The 15,054-nt window shown below is 40.6% G+C and overlaps 1 protein-coding gene across 1 annotated transcript; it reads left to right on the plus strand.

The window, feature by feature from the left end:
• The first annotated feature begins 8,160 nt into the window (after positions 1-8,160).
• On the plus strand, positions 8,161-10,549 carry LOC100061469 (melanoma-associated antigen B18). The gene is made up of 3 exons (XM_014728893.3): positions 8,161-8,268; positions 8,708-9,844; positions 9,970-10,549. The coding sequence occupies exon 2, from the start codon at positions 8,770-8,772 to the stop codon at positions 9,805-9,807; it is 1,038 nt and encodes a 345-aa protein (XP_014584379.1). The 5' UTR covers positions 8,161-8,268; positions 8,708-8,769; the 3' UTR covers positions 9,808-9,844; positions 9,970-10,549.
• The last annotated feature ends 4,505 nt before the right edge of the window (positions 10,550-15,054 follow it).

Here is a 15,054-nt window from a genome sequence, read left to right on the forward strand (position 1 = left end):
CAAAATGCGTATCTGATCAGGTCATTCTCCTGCTTTGAAAGCTTTAGTGGTTTTATTTTGCCTCTAAGAAGAAACCAAAACTCCCTCACTACACTCTCCCCATTGACTTTTACACTCAAGTCACACTGGTCTTCTTCCAGTCTGTTGAGTGCACAAAGATTATTCTTCAATCAGACCTTTGCACAAGCAGTTCCCTTAATGACCAGTCTTCAAACTTCACTCCACCCTTGTTAATCTAACTCACATTAATCCTTTTTTCTAGGTTAAAATACAAATTCTTCAAGGCAGCCTTCCCAAATGTATTGAATCAGATAGTCTCCTACTATTTTATTTCCCTGTCTTTTTCCTTCATAACCTTTAACACTCTGTAATAAACGCACATATGTGTCTATTGGATTTATATCTGTCTCTCCCACTAGATGATAAGCTCCATGAAGGTAGGGTCTGCCCACATTTTGCTCACCATTTTATCCTCGGCTCCAAGCACAGTGCATGGTCAAATTATTTACCAATAATAACTGCCGAATTAAGGATGATGATATTTTGTATTCAGAAAAATATTAAAGTGGAGATAAAATATATGAAGTCAGGTTGATAGTCAAAGTGCACAGAATTAGATCATGTTCATTTGCTATAAGAACGCATAAATCTGACCTTGAGCTTCCACTTTTGACTTGCATAAAAAACACAACTAATTGTCCACAAGATCAAAAAAATGTAGTTTCTCTTAAATAAAAGAGCTGAGCTAAGAGCATATTCCCCAAGGATCTTTCCAACTGAATGCTTAAGATGACTCTATCATGAACAATGTCCTTACAATAAATATCACGGTTTTTTTCCTCATAATGACTTTAATACTAGTTTATAGTTGAGACCAATTTTTAACCATCATTTTGATTATCAAAATTACAAATAATATTACAAAAAAAAGGAAAACAAAAGACTAAAACAGGAAGTACTGAATAGGGTTGATTGCAATACATAAAACTAAATAAAATTGCTTATCCACTGTCAAGGAATCTGCCACCTCTGACACCCCTCTTCTCTATGTCTTGTTCAGTCTAAGTCTTTGCTATCTTTACGACTTTGGTCAAGTTCCTGGTTATAGTAAATATAAACTAAATAGATGAATGAAAGCTTCTTAATCTTACGAACCTCAGTTTCTTTGCCTGTATAACCCAATTAACAAAACCTGCACTACAGGCTAAGCATGATAAATGCACATAGCATACTTCTTTGCACATCACGGTTCCTCAATAAATAAGAAGTTATTATTGTTTTTATTTTAAAATATTAGTCCTACCTCCTTACTCTGTCCCCTCATATTCTTGTGGCTTAGTAACAGGCAGATGTTTTAGGGAATGGAGTGGGGAAACCTGTGTGCTCCATTCCATGATTCAGTCACACCTTAGATTTAAAAAGCAGTCTGGGAGGGGCCGGCCCAGTGGTGTAGTGATTAAGTCTGAGCACTCCACTTTGGTCGCCCGGGGTCCATATCCCAGGCATGGACCTACACACCACTCATCAGGCCATGCTTTGGTGGCATCCCACATACAAAATAGAGGAAGATTGGCACAGATGTTAGCTCAGGGACAATCTTCCTCACCAAAACAAAAGCAGTCTGGGAAACCAGGCTGATTCATTTTTTCCAGTCACAACCCCATCTTTCTTAGGACACATCTCACTTGTCTTGTGGTAGGTGATAACTCGTCTTCCCATCCCTTCCTACCTGCACATGAGTGCACATGTATACACTGTCTGAGCTTGTTCTAACTTTGCACTAAGAGTGAAAATAAAAAGGAAATGAACGACAAACCAAAACCTCTTAACTGATCAGATTTTAAATGTTCCGAATATTCTGGAATCCATTCAGTACTTTCAAACAATATTTTCTTTACAAGAAAATATATATATATTTTCTGTTTATATATAGCTTTAGTAACTGCTAGGGTCTAAATTAACCAAACCTTCCTCTTTCCTTCGTAGGCATCCTTTATTTTCTTCTTAATTTCGAAAAGAGATTTCTAACAATATTTCTTCTTTTTTTCTTTTTTAAAGATTGGTACCTGAGCTACCATCTGTTGCCGATCTTCTTTTTCTCCTTCTTCTTCTTCTTCTTCTCCCCAAGTCCCCCCAGTACACAGTTGTATATTCTAGTTGTGGGTCCTTCTAGTTGTGCTATGTGGGATGCCACCTCAGCATGGCTTGACGAGCGGTCCCATGTCTGCACCCAGGATCTGAACCAGTGAAACCCTGGGCTGCCGAAGAGGAGTGAGTGAACTTAACCACTCGGCCACAGGGCCGGCCCCTAACAATACTTGTTTTACAGTTAAAATATACAGGCCCTCAGTGTTTAAATTAATTAAACTTGTCTCTTTGGTAGGCATCTTTTTTTCTCCTTAAATCCCTGTAATTTTCCCATTTTCAGCCAAGGAAAATATTACCAACTACCTGGTCACAACTTATCATATTATTATTATTTATATGTCATTCTCATATTTGTTTGGTGGATTACTCCATTCCAAGTGAATTAATACTATTTCACTTGAAATTCCTTTTATATTACTTATGCATTTCCTAAAGAATCTAAAATTCTTTTCTGTTTTTAGTAAGCATCAGTGACAAACTATAAATACTTATAATAGGCTAGTCCAGCAACCTCTTACAATGGAAACTGAGGCCTAGACAGGTAAAGGCGTGGTCAAGTTCAGAGGCATGTTGGAGGTGAACCATCACTGAAGCCCAGATGTTCTGGTTCCAGTTTAGTGTTCCATGCATCACTCCTCATTTGGTTATATGTCCACTGCTATACTTTTGAAAATACTACGATGTAAGAGTAATTTATTGCTTCTTACGTTTAAAATTACTGTAATTGAAAGAAGAATGAGTTGTAAACCCTGTTGATTTCTATTTAGTACACTGAAGACATATAGGAGGGCTCATTCATTACTGCATACCAGACTTTTGACAAGGTGCTTGGCCTTATATGTACTTGTTAAAGAAATGATAAGCAGAATGAAAGTAGTTCCTGAGTTGATGAAATAACGTGAAGACATTAATGATGAAACAACAGACATTGTGAAGTCCAATCTTTGAATGTGGCTCTTCAGTTTAGGAATTAGAGGCCTGAATTTTGCCTATTGCAGCACAATTGTTTCAAAGAAGATTAGGGAAAAAAACCCCATAGCAGTAGAGACTAAGACCTTTTGTTCTAAATTTAGTACAGTGTATGCAACTTGGGAGTTCCAGCTACTGCTATGGTCAGAAATTCTGCAATCATTTATTTCTTCTAGGTGTGACAGGAACAATTTAAAGATTACCCCCAATGGCTCACATCCCTGTAGAATCCCCTCCCACTGAGTTCAGGGGGAGACCTGTGACTATGATGGGATATCACTCCTATGATTAGGTTATGTTACATGGCACAGTTGACTTTAAGAAAGGGGGATTATCCTTGGTGGGTATGATCTAATCAGGCTCTTAACAAGGTGCAAGACTCCTTCTTCCTGGTGAAAAGGATTCAAAATGCTAGAGACTCTTTCTGAGAGAGATTCTCCACTCCTGGCTTTGAAAATGGAGAGGGCCATAAGGGCAAAGAATGCAGTCAATTTCTAGCAGCTAAGAGTGGCCTCTGTCTGATACCCAGCTAGGAAATGGGGACCTCAGTCCTACACTACGAGGAACTCAATTCTACCAATAACCTGAATCCTTGAAGTGGATCCTTGCCCAGAAACTCCAGATAAGAATGCAGCCCAACCAACAAGACATCGTGAGAGTGAGGACCTAAGCAGAGAACACAAATGAGTTGCACCTAGACTACTGACTAACAGAACAGTGAGAAAACCAATGGGTGTTATTTTAAACCACTGATTGTGATAATTTGTTATGCAGCAATGAAAAACTAATGCAATGGATATCTCAAAGGATCAATCAAGACTGATTTTTAGAACTGTCTCAAAGTTTCAACTCAATAAATATTTCTACACAATGAGTAATTTGTAAAGTTTACAAAGTATTTTCTCCTATATACTTTTATTTAATCATCCCAGCTCGTAATCATCCCACTCAGTAAAAAGAATATCTTTATTTCTCCACTCTAAATGTCTTTTATTTTATTTTTTCTCCCCAAAGCCCCAGTACATAGTTGTATATCCTAGTTGTACACCTTTCTAGTTCTTCTATGTGGGATGCTGCCACAGCATGGCTTGATGAGTGATGTGTAGGTCTGCGCCCAGGATCCGAACTGGTGAACCCCAGGCCACCAAAGCAGAGTGGGTGAACTTAACCACTACACCACCAGGCTGGCCCCTATTTTTATTTTTTTTTAACAGCATCTCATATAGGGTAATTGTATCGCTCAAGATCGCAAAGGCAGACAGTGGAATGATACCCAAAATTTAAAACAAGGCAAAGTTTAACTAAGTAAGGATGTTCTTAAAAGTGTGAGGCCAGGAGTAGTATTAAACACTTAAGACTCACCAGGACTGGGCCTAGGGTGAGGCAAGCGAGGCATGCACCTGAGCTCAAATTTTAAGGTAAGAGGCGGACCAAAAAGTTTCGATAATCAGGGTAAATTATGTTTCATGCAACATTTTTAAAAAATCAAAATTAATATCAAAAATCCATAATAAGGAAATATCACTCTTTTAAATAAAGACACCATCCATGGGCTGAAAATGGGGTGGGACAAGTGAGGCACTCATTCTCAGGGTTATGCAAGTGCAAGGTCAGATCTTGTGTATTTTTAAAACTTTGATATTTTGTTCCTCACTCACCTCACCTTAGTCCAGGCCCTGACTCAGCTACTTGTACCCTTCAACACTTCCTTATCTTCCATTTACTAGGAGGTATTAACATGTTCTCTTCTTTCTTAAATAAACTCCTTACTCAGTTATTTTGGTTGCCTGGCCAGTGGCAAAGTTCAAAAATATAGTTCTCTTGATCCGACAAATTGGCTCCTCGCTATGTTAGTTTGAGCATGGTGTCACAAGTATTGGACTCACTGAAGATCCATCCATTCCTCTAAAATGGCCTTGTTCACTAATATGTCCTGTTTCTCCTTAATGTCATTATCTTGGCTGGAACTAATGTCTTAGAAAGTCATGCATGAGGATGAGGAAACCTTGAGAACTTCAGTGCTTTATTGGCAGTGTGGCCATTGAAATGGTTGAAATGATATTGGAAGCAGCAGGTTTAAGGGTGGACAATTTGTCCAAGTTGGGCTGGAGCAGAAGGTAAGGGTAAACAGTCTTCCGCCACTGAAAGTCTAAAGGTGTTGTCAGGGGCCAAATCACTCTAGATGACTTCTTCTGCTTGAGAAGGTGTTACAATACCGTTCAGGGAGGAGCAGGGTAGGTAGAGGAACGGGGGGAGATGGTTCTAACAGCTGAATGGTGACAAACCTGGGTTTACAACCTAAGACTCCTTACTCATAATTTCAGTGTCTTTGCTCTATTAACATTGTATATATTTCCAGGCTTATTAACCTAGAAATATGCCAAAAAAGTTACCTACTCAAGAAGTAACCATTCACTCAAAAAATCTAAATGTTTAATTTACTGGCAAGTCAAATGAGAAGTTGGAAAATTTAATAAATTGAAGCAACATATTGACATATTTATTCAAACAAATCAGATAGTTTTCCATTGACTACATTAATAAATAGAGTCCTGATATAAAGTCCATTAGGACAACCCTATATTGAATGTTTGTGCCCAGAGAAAAGAGTGCCACAACTTATTATTTTTTATGTCTACATGCATACAAGCTAAGATAGTAACAACATTCATACTATTTGCCATATCCACATTAGAATTCATAAAGAAAAAATGAACCTCAGCTGGCAAACTGACTGGTTAGCTATATGGAAAGAGCACAGAAACTACATCCCTTCAAAGAAAGCTAGCTTTGAATAAATCATTGTAAAATTTTCTGTTTTCCAAAATTATAACTATCTGTGCGCACAAGTAACATGTCATGTGACAAAGACTAGGGCCTGAACATTGATTATTTTAATGCTGCTCATTAATAATCATTAATAACAGATGAATTATTCAAACAGTTATTAACTGGTTTAGTTCTGAAGCAAGATTCTTTGTTCCTTAAAATTACAAAAAATATAACACAATTTTGAGCCAAACTCAGAGTTTTCTGATATTGATTAGACAAAGAGAGTTAGCTTTCTTTATCTATCTATATATCAATTTCTCTAGGCAGTAAAATGGGGCTCACTTCAAGAAAACAAAATGGAGAATAATGAAAGGTTCTACCTACAGATATATTTCAGCTAATAATCTCAGAAGGAATGATAGAATTGGAGAATTATAATTCAGCAGCCTCTAATAGATTAATGGATGACAGTGATGATCTCCAATGACTGCCAACATTACCATAAACAACAGACCTTACGTGTCTCCTAACTGAACTGCACAGTGTCACTTCTGGAGTGGTTTTGCCAACAAAGAGACAAATAAATAAACCTCAATTTGAACAAGTTTCTTACTATAACTTGAAGATTATTGATGCTGAACGTTAGGTATGTTGAGTTATTTTATTCTCTAAAGTTGTATATGACAGAATTTCTATAACACAGGGATTTAATTATAAATATTATGTCTTTAAATTTGAAAACCCAAGTAAAATGAAACAATTTTTAACAAAATATACATCACTAAATAGATCCATAAAGAAGTGTAAAACTTTCATTGAACAATACAAGCTGAAACTGTAGCCCTGCTACATTTTGCCCTAAAACCAGCCAGATTTAAAAGCCATTACACCAAATGGGAAGGTAAAAGCTAATCACCATATTAAGTAAATTCTTCTAAATCATACAAGAAAATGGGAAATTACTCAGCCACTTTAACAGGCTAGCTCTCCTTGATACAAAGACCAGATGAGTATGCCCCAAGAAAAGAACAGCTGAGTCAAGCTCACTTATATAGAGACAGATATTCTAAATAAATTCATAGCACATCCAATAGAGAAGTGAAGTAAATGAAGAAATAGGCTATGTCCAAGGAATGCAAAGATAATATCATGTTAGAAAAAACTATGAACTGGAATTCACTCTGTTAACAGATAGAGAAGGGAAAGCATTTGAGCATGTGCAGGAGTAAAGAAAAAAACCTTTGATAAAAATTCAACACCAGTTTATGGTAATAACTTTTAGCAAAGTTACATTAGAATGGGATTTTTATATTGTAAAATCAATAGCAAACATACCTCAGTGTGAAATATTCGAAAAATTCCCAATAAAGTCCAGAAAAGGACATGCAGGTATGGTACCAATTCTATTCTTCAAACCTGGACTGGACTGCATAGCCAGTATACAGCCATACACAGGAATACCTAAATAAAAGTTATGAATAATGAAAAGAAAGATAATATGATCCTCTAGTGCAAAAGCCCAAATAAATTGGCTGCCAAATATTCAAATGTATCAGGAACTTCAGGAAGCTGGTGTAGAAGATCACTATAGCAAAATCAGGAGTCTAGTCACACGAAAGAACTAATTAGAATACGGAATAGAAAATATACCATTCAAAACAGCAGCAATATCCATATACCTAGAAACAGAACAAATATGTACATGATCTTTACGGAAGCAAATATGAAAAAATTACTGATAGACTTAGATAACAGAAGTCTCAAATAGAGCAAGAGACTATGTTTATTCATGGTGAGCAGAATATTGTACAGATGTGAATTATCCTTAAATTGTTTACAGATTTATGCCTTACCTGATGGGTTTGGCCTGGGGTCAGCAGAGGCGAGGGAGCTCAGAACTTACAAGGCGTCAAGGTAAGACACTGAGTGAGGACTAAGGGGATGAACCTACTCTAAAAGAAGGGGTCACAAAGAGCCCCTCCCCCTACTGTCAGTCTTGGGTGGTCCCAGGCATGGCTGCTAGGCTCGGGGTCCCCCCTTACTCCCTACTGGGGGTTCTAAGGGAAATGAGAGCCTTGGCTGGAGGCCAGCTAACTCAGGTCAGCAGACTGAGAAGTCCCAGGCCTTATTAGGAGTCAGAAAAGACACGTGTGTGACCTCTCCGCGATTCCTCTGCCCGCAGAGAAGAGCAGGGGGAGCCTGGAACCATAGGCCTGCAGTTATGCAGGGAAGCCAGGGGCAGGGTTTGGGGGGGGGTGGCCGGAAGTGCTCACTCTGACTTCCGCAGCACCAACTGTAGAACCAACCGCAGGCTTTGGTCTGAGAGGTGTGGCCTCACGTCAGCAGAGGGAGGAGTCCCAGGATTTGACAGGTGCCAAAGTGAGTAACTTTTGTTAGAACTGAAAGAACAGGCTCCTCCAAGAACTGAAGTGGCTGCACAGAGCCCCGCCCTACTCTGGCATGCCCCGCCCCACCCTGTCAAGTCTAAGGGACTCAAATATGGCTGTTAGGCCTAACGCCCGCCCCCTACTTCCGCCTAGGGAAGTTTTGCGTGGGAAGCCTTGGTCTGAAGGGGCAGCCTCAAGGCAGCAGAGAGTAGTTAAAGGACCCATCAGGAGTCAAATTTACTATCCTGAGTTAGAACTGAGGTGACAAGCCCTGGCAATACAGAAGAGGTCCACAAAGTCCTGCCCGCCCCTCTCATGGGGGTCCCTCAAATAGTACCCTTAAGACAACCAGCGGAAATGGCTTTTCTTGTGAGCCAAGCTAGAAGCTCCCTTCTGAGGCTGTGCACACCATCTCTTCCTCTATCTTCTAGGGTGACCTCTTCATCAACCTAACTGCTTCAGCACCTGCCAGCTGTCCCTCACCAGAGTCATCATGCCTCGAGGGCAGAAGAGCAAGCTCCGCGCCCGCGAGAAACGCCGCCAGGCCCGTGCTGAGACCAAGGGGCTGGAGGGTGCTCAGGCCACTGCAGCAGCAGAAGGAGAGTCCCCCTCCTCTGCCTGTCTTCCCTTTGGAGGTGAACCTCAGAATTTGCCTGCTGCTGACATACCTAGCACTCCTCTGGCGCCTCAGGGAGCCCCATCTACCACCAACACTATGGCAGCTGATTCATGCACCTATCCAGATGAAGATTCCAGCCAAGATGAGAAAAACGCCACATCCTCCAAGGGCACTAAGGGCAGGAGCGGAGATCCTTTAAACGACAAGGTGGTTTTGATGGTGCAGTTCCTGCTGCAGAAGTATCAAAAGAAAGAGCCAATTACGAAGGCAGACATGCTGAAGTTAGTTACCAAAAACTACAAGCCTCATTTCAATGAGATCCTCAGGAGATCGTCTGAGTACATGGAGCTGGCCTTTGGTGTTGATTTGAAGGAAGTGGATCCCATCAGGCACTGGTATGCCCTTGTCAACAAACTAGAGCTCACCTTCGATGGAACAATGAATAATGAGGAGGGCATGCCCAAGACCAGCCTCCTGATGATTGTGCTGAGTGTGATCTTCATGCAAGGCAACTGTGCCCCCGAGGAAGAGGTCTGGAAAGTGCTGAATATGATGGGTGTATATGCTGATAGGAAGCACTTCATCTATGGGGAGCCCAGGAAGATCATCACCGAAGATTTGGTGCAGCTAAACTACCTGGAGTACCAGCAGGTGCCCAACAGTGATCCTCCACGCTATGAATTCCTGTGGGGCCCAAGAGCCCATGCTGAAACCAGCAAGATGAAAGTCCTGGAGTTTTTAGCCAGGCTTCATGATACCATCCCCAGTGCCTTCCCATCCTGGTATGAAGAGGCTTTGAAAGATGAGGAAGAGAGGGCCCGAGCCAGAGCTGCAGCCAGGGCTCGTACCGCTGCTGCCATGGCCAGTGCACGTTCCAGGGCCATGGCCAGAAACTTCTCCCACACTAAGTGAAGTCTGAGGCTGGTTTATCACTTTTTTGGTTGAAAAGGTGTGTCAATTTGTAATAGTGGAGGCCAGGGTGGGGCTGGAGAAGTGCATATTATCTTTGCGTTCCTGTTCTATATTGGTCACTTGGAGTTTTACCTTTCTTTCTTTCTTTCTTTTCTTTTTTAGGTTATACTTTAAATGTTGAAGCCCAAGGCAGTTTGTTTTCTTTGTGGAAGAAAAGAGCAATCAACTTTCTAAGAAGTGGATGGCCCGGGTGGGTCTGGTGGGAACACAGTATATATCATCTTTGTGTTCTTGTTCTATGTGGTAAACTTAGAGTTTTATCTTTCTTTCTCTCTTTCTTTCTTTCTTTCCTTTTGTTATATTTCAAATGTTATTTCTTTAATAGAAGTTTTAAATAATTTCAGAATCTAAATTTATGAATGATATTGGTTACATATTTATTGCCATTTAATAGATTTAAGATTAGAAGTTTTATTATTTTGTAAAAAAAATTGGGAAACTTTTCATATTTACTGAACCAGAACAGCACAACATGGCATGTAACAGTTATTTTCTTGGAAATGTGAAAAAATGTAGCAGTAAAAGTATTGAGATCAAAAAAATAGAGGGGGAAAAGTAAAAGATGTTCAGTTCCTGGTTTCCTTTGTCCATTTTAGTCTGCTATGGTGTAAAAATAAAAGATACATAGGTGGATTAACTTTGTTAAAGAATGTAGTAAAAATAAAATGTTTATAAACTAGAATTCATGCTCACTGGCTCATTCATTCTCCAACTATTAATTGAGCATCTGCTCTTTTAAAGTTGCCATGTTAAAAGTGGGGAAACTAGGATACAAAACACCCCAGCCCTTAGAATTTTATAGTCAAGGAGGAGTAATCAAGCAGAGAAGATGGTGAAATACCCTCTGAGACCTAAAGGACAAGTGAGAAGGAATAAGGAGGTAAGTGGGGGGTGGTTGGGAGAAGTGGGAAGGGGAGGGGTGTCTGGCTGAAAACAATAAGGTACAAATTCCCCGAGGAAAGACAGTTTGGGGTTTTGGGAAACTTCATGTCCCTCAGTTAGATATACTGTTAATTTAAGCTGGGTTGTAGGCTAGATGAGGCTGTGGGACTGGGGAGCAGAGGCCAGATTTACAGATGGTGTTTCTCAACATTGAAGGACAAAACCCTGGAATGCAAACCTGCTCTTAAGAGTTTCTTTAGTATTATCAATAAACCAGAGGAAAACCTCCTCCTGGGGCAGAAAGGGAAGGTGTCCTGTGCTCTTGTTCATGTGCAGTTGAACACAGAGCACAATCTAGTTCTTTTATGCACAGTGTCTTCAAGGAATGTCTGATAAATAAGGGTGATACTCTAAGGGATGTTGAGAAGTTACTATGTTGGCTCTCTTTGCCATGAACTGGATGGGAGAACCAGATCTCAATGCATAAAAGGGCATTTTAAGTAGGTTATCTCGAGTATAATTTTGAAAAACTCTTCGGGAGGGCTTCATATTTGGTGGTGATGAAATGAATGAAAATAGGGGTGGTTTGGATGAAAAGGCACCTGGGAAGGAAGGTATTAGTCTTTGACACAAATTCTAGGACATCTGAGTTGCATTCAACTGGGAAAGACTCTCCTCACTCAAATTAAGTAACCTATCCTCAAATGGGGGAAAATTTATTTAGTTTTACTTGCTAAGGAGCATTATGGGCTAATTTGGTGTCATTTGCCCTAGAAAGCTGCATGTTCTGTGATATCTCCTGAATTAATAAAAAATAAATCCTCCCCCCCGAGGCGAAGGTATTATCAACTGCGGTTTAAAAAAAGAAAAAATCAGGGGCCAGCCCCGTGGCCAAGTGGTTCAGTTCGCACGCTCTGCTTCAGCGGCCCGGGTTTCTACCGGTTTGGATCCTGGGCGCGGACACGGCACGGCTCATCAAGCCATGCTGAGGTGGCGTCCCACACAGCACAGCTAGAGGCATTCACAACTAGAATATACAACTATGTACTGGGGGGCTTTGGGGAGGAAGAAGAAGAAGAAGGAGGAGGAGGGGGAGGGGGAGGGGGAGGGGGAGGGGGAGGAAAAGAAGAAGAGATTGACAACAGGTGTTAGCTCAGGTGCCAATCTAAAGAAAACAAAAAAATCCTATGATAACTGCCATTCATTAAAGACCAATATTTTCCAATGACTCTGCCAAGTGCTCCATATCCATTACGAATATTCCAACAGTCCTACAAGATAGAACTTATCAGACATACTTCACAGATGAAGAACTTGTGATTTTCTCAAGTTCATATGGCTGATAAACGAAAGAGCTGGGACTAGACCCCAGGTCCAAATTTTTCTAGACCCCACACTTTTCCACTCCTCCAGCATGAGGCGGACCTTCCATCTCTTCATTTTCTATTCTCACTACTCCAAGATGTATCGCAGGCAATTAAAAAACAGGACTCTCTAGCCAAGGTACCAAAAGCAGTGCTGATGAAGGAAGGTGAATATGAGAATAAAGCACAGCTTGGGGACTGTCTGTGGGCTTCATTTGCTGAGGATCCTCTTGTCCCTAGCCCAAGGCAGCCTGGACAGCTGACTCTGCCCAGGTGCTGGCACAAGGCCTGTACTAGCACTTTCCTGAATTACAGCTCTTGTCCCCTGGGTCTTCCCCCGTGTGCCCTCCTGTCCAAATTGGAGCCTCATATGCTGACCAGCTCTTCGCTGTGTCCTCTGGAGGCTGCGCTCTGCTTCCTGTGACAAAGGCAGTCCAGAATCACCTGCCCTCCCCTTGATTGAAGCATTCCAACTCTCTGCAGGTGTGCCTTGGATGTTCCATTCCTCTTGGTGAGACTGTTGACAGTGAAGTTTAGATACCTGTTTACCACAGCCCCACTCCTCCACCCCACATCTCTACAACAGTCTCAAAGTGTATTCCAAATGAGCTGGTGATTAGAGCCTTATTTCTTACAGAATATACTGGCTCTTGGGATGTAATTGAAGTTAGACAGGGGGTGTTGTAAACAGCCCAGATATTGTTAGTAGGATTTTAAAGGAGTGTGTTATTTGAGACTGGCCACGGAACACACAAACCAATGAGTGAGCTTACCTCGATGGTCAATAACCAAAGCCCCCCTCATAAGTCGGAGAAGAGGAAAGACCATGGAATCACTGTGTAGCAAACATCTACTGAGGCTGAATGCCTCAGAACCCCGGAGTTGCTCTAAGCGGGGAAAAATGGTTTCTTGGCAGACATACTATCTTTGAATAGCAAAGATTAAAATAATTTGCCATCCTTCTGCTGCCTCTTATCTCAGTAATTGACCCAGAGGAAAATCTGGTTTTTCCTTGTGCCTAATGACACTCTTGTATGTTCAATCATGCTGAGAGTTGCTGGGACTCACAAGTTAAGGTTTTTACTGTGCATCAATAGAAGAACATTCTCACCCTATTGAGACTCTAGAATTTATTTCAAAGGTGAGTTAGGAACGTGCTATTGAGTGAAAAACGTGAGCTCTCCCCACAGAGATTTTACAGGGTCCTTTTGAAAATTAAATGCGATCCAGGGTTTGAAAGCACCTCCCACATAGCAGGCTTGGAAAAAAAGTTGGAGAATTGCAAGACAAACTGACCTCCTTAGAAGCTCCTCCAAGAAATGAAGAGGGTTGTTTTCATATAAATTCTAATAGGTGCTCTTTTATTGAGCACCTACTATGTAACGGTTTTGGGGAGAGACTGCAAGTGTTCATCCACATGGTGTCTAGCTCTCCTTCCTCAGCTCATGGGGAGATTACATTCCCAGTCCACTTGTACTGAGGAAGGGTCATGTGACTACACAGACACTGAAATATGAACAGAAACCATGTTTGTCACCTCCAGGCCAAGGTATTTAAAAGCCACTGTGCCACCTGCATGCTTTCTGTTCCATTCAGCAGCAAACACAAAGATCCCTTGTTGAGGAGTTGGAACCACTTGATGGGAGCAGCCTGGATATCTGGGTCATCTGACAGTGGAGGCCCCTGCCCACCCACATCAGATTTTATGCGTATGAGACATAAACTTTGGTTGTTTTAAGCCATTGTAGGTTTGCAGATTTTGTCTATTGCATCAGCCAGCAGTTACTTTATTTGACTAATGCACAGCTACCATTTTTGTGGCTAGATGTATTTAAATATTTTAATTACAAAGGTCATAGAACATATATTCTTGTTGCAAAAAAATTCTAACATACAGATAAATTACAATTTCCCCTTTTCCTCAAAATTCAGCCCCTTCCTCAGAGGTAACCACAATTAACAATCTGGTGTGTGTCATTTTAAAGCTAATCTGAGGCTTTTTCATAAATAAGTATGCTATAAAAATATATAATTTTTTTTTTCTGGGAAACGTTCGCCCTGAGCTAACATCTGTTGCCAATCTTCCTGTTTTTTATTTTTTTATTTTTTACCTCCCCAAAGCCCCAGTACATAGTTGTATATTCTAGTTGTAAGTTCTTCTGGTTCCTCTATGTGAACCACTGACACAGCATGGCTATTGACAGAGGAGTGGTGTGGCTCCAAGGCTGGGAACCATTCGCAGGCCGCCAAAGCAGAGTGCACCAAACTTTAACCACTAGGCCATCAGGGCTGGCTCAAAAAATATATTAATTTTTAACTTACATGATTAGCAATGTACATATTGTTCTACCTCTTGAACTTGTCACTTAATAAAATGAATGCAGGATATTTCCATGAGAGAACATATAGATCCATTAGACTCTTTTAACTACTTTCTAGAATTCTTTTTTGTAAAGCAGGTTTATTGAAATATAATTGATATACAAAAAACTCCACAGATTTAGTATATACAATTTCATGAGTTTGGGCATATGTATACACCTGTGAAATCATCACCCATGATGAAGGTAACAGACATCCCTAACCTCCTAAAGCTTCCTTGTATCCCTTTGGGTTTTTTCTTTCATGGTAAAAATACTTAACATGAGATCTACTCTCTTAAAAAAACTTTAAGTGCATAATACAGTATTGTTAACTATAGGCACTATGCTGTGCAGTAGATCTCTAGAACTAATTTATCTTGCATATCTGAACCTTTATACCAATTGAACGACTTCCCATTTTCCCCTCCCCCAGTTCCTGGTAACCACAGTTCTGTTCTCTGCTTTTATGAGTTTGATGATTTTAGGTACCACATAGAAATAGAACCATGCAGTATTTGTCCTTCTATGACTGGCTTTGTTCACTTAGCATAATATCCTTCAGGTTGCAAATGGCAGGA

The sequence above is a fragment of the Equus caballus genome, chromosome X (genome assembly GCF_041296265.1).
Source record: "Equus caballus isolate H_3958 breed thoroughbred chromosome X, TB-T2T, whole genome shotgun sequence".
NCBI classification, from domain to species: Eukaryota; Metazoa; Chordata; class Mammalia; order Perissodactyla; family Equidae; genus Equus; species Equus caballus.

Bases quoted from the DNA above. Each gene is read 5' to 3' on its own strand.
- LOC100061469 (XM_014728893.3), top strand. From the start codon at position 8,770: ATGCCTCGAGGGCAGAAGAGCAAGCTCCGCGCCCGCGAGAAACGCCGC.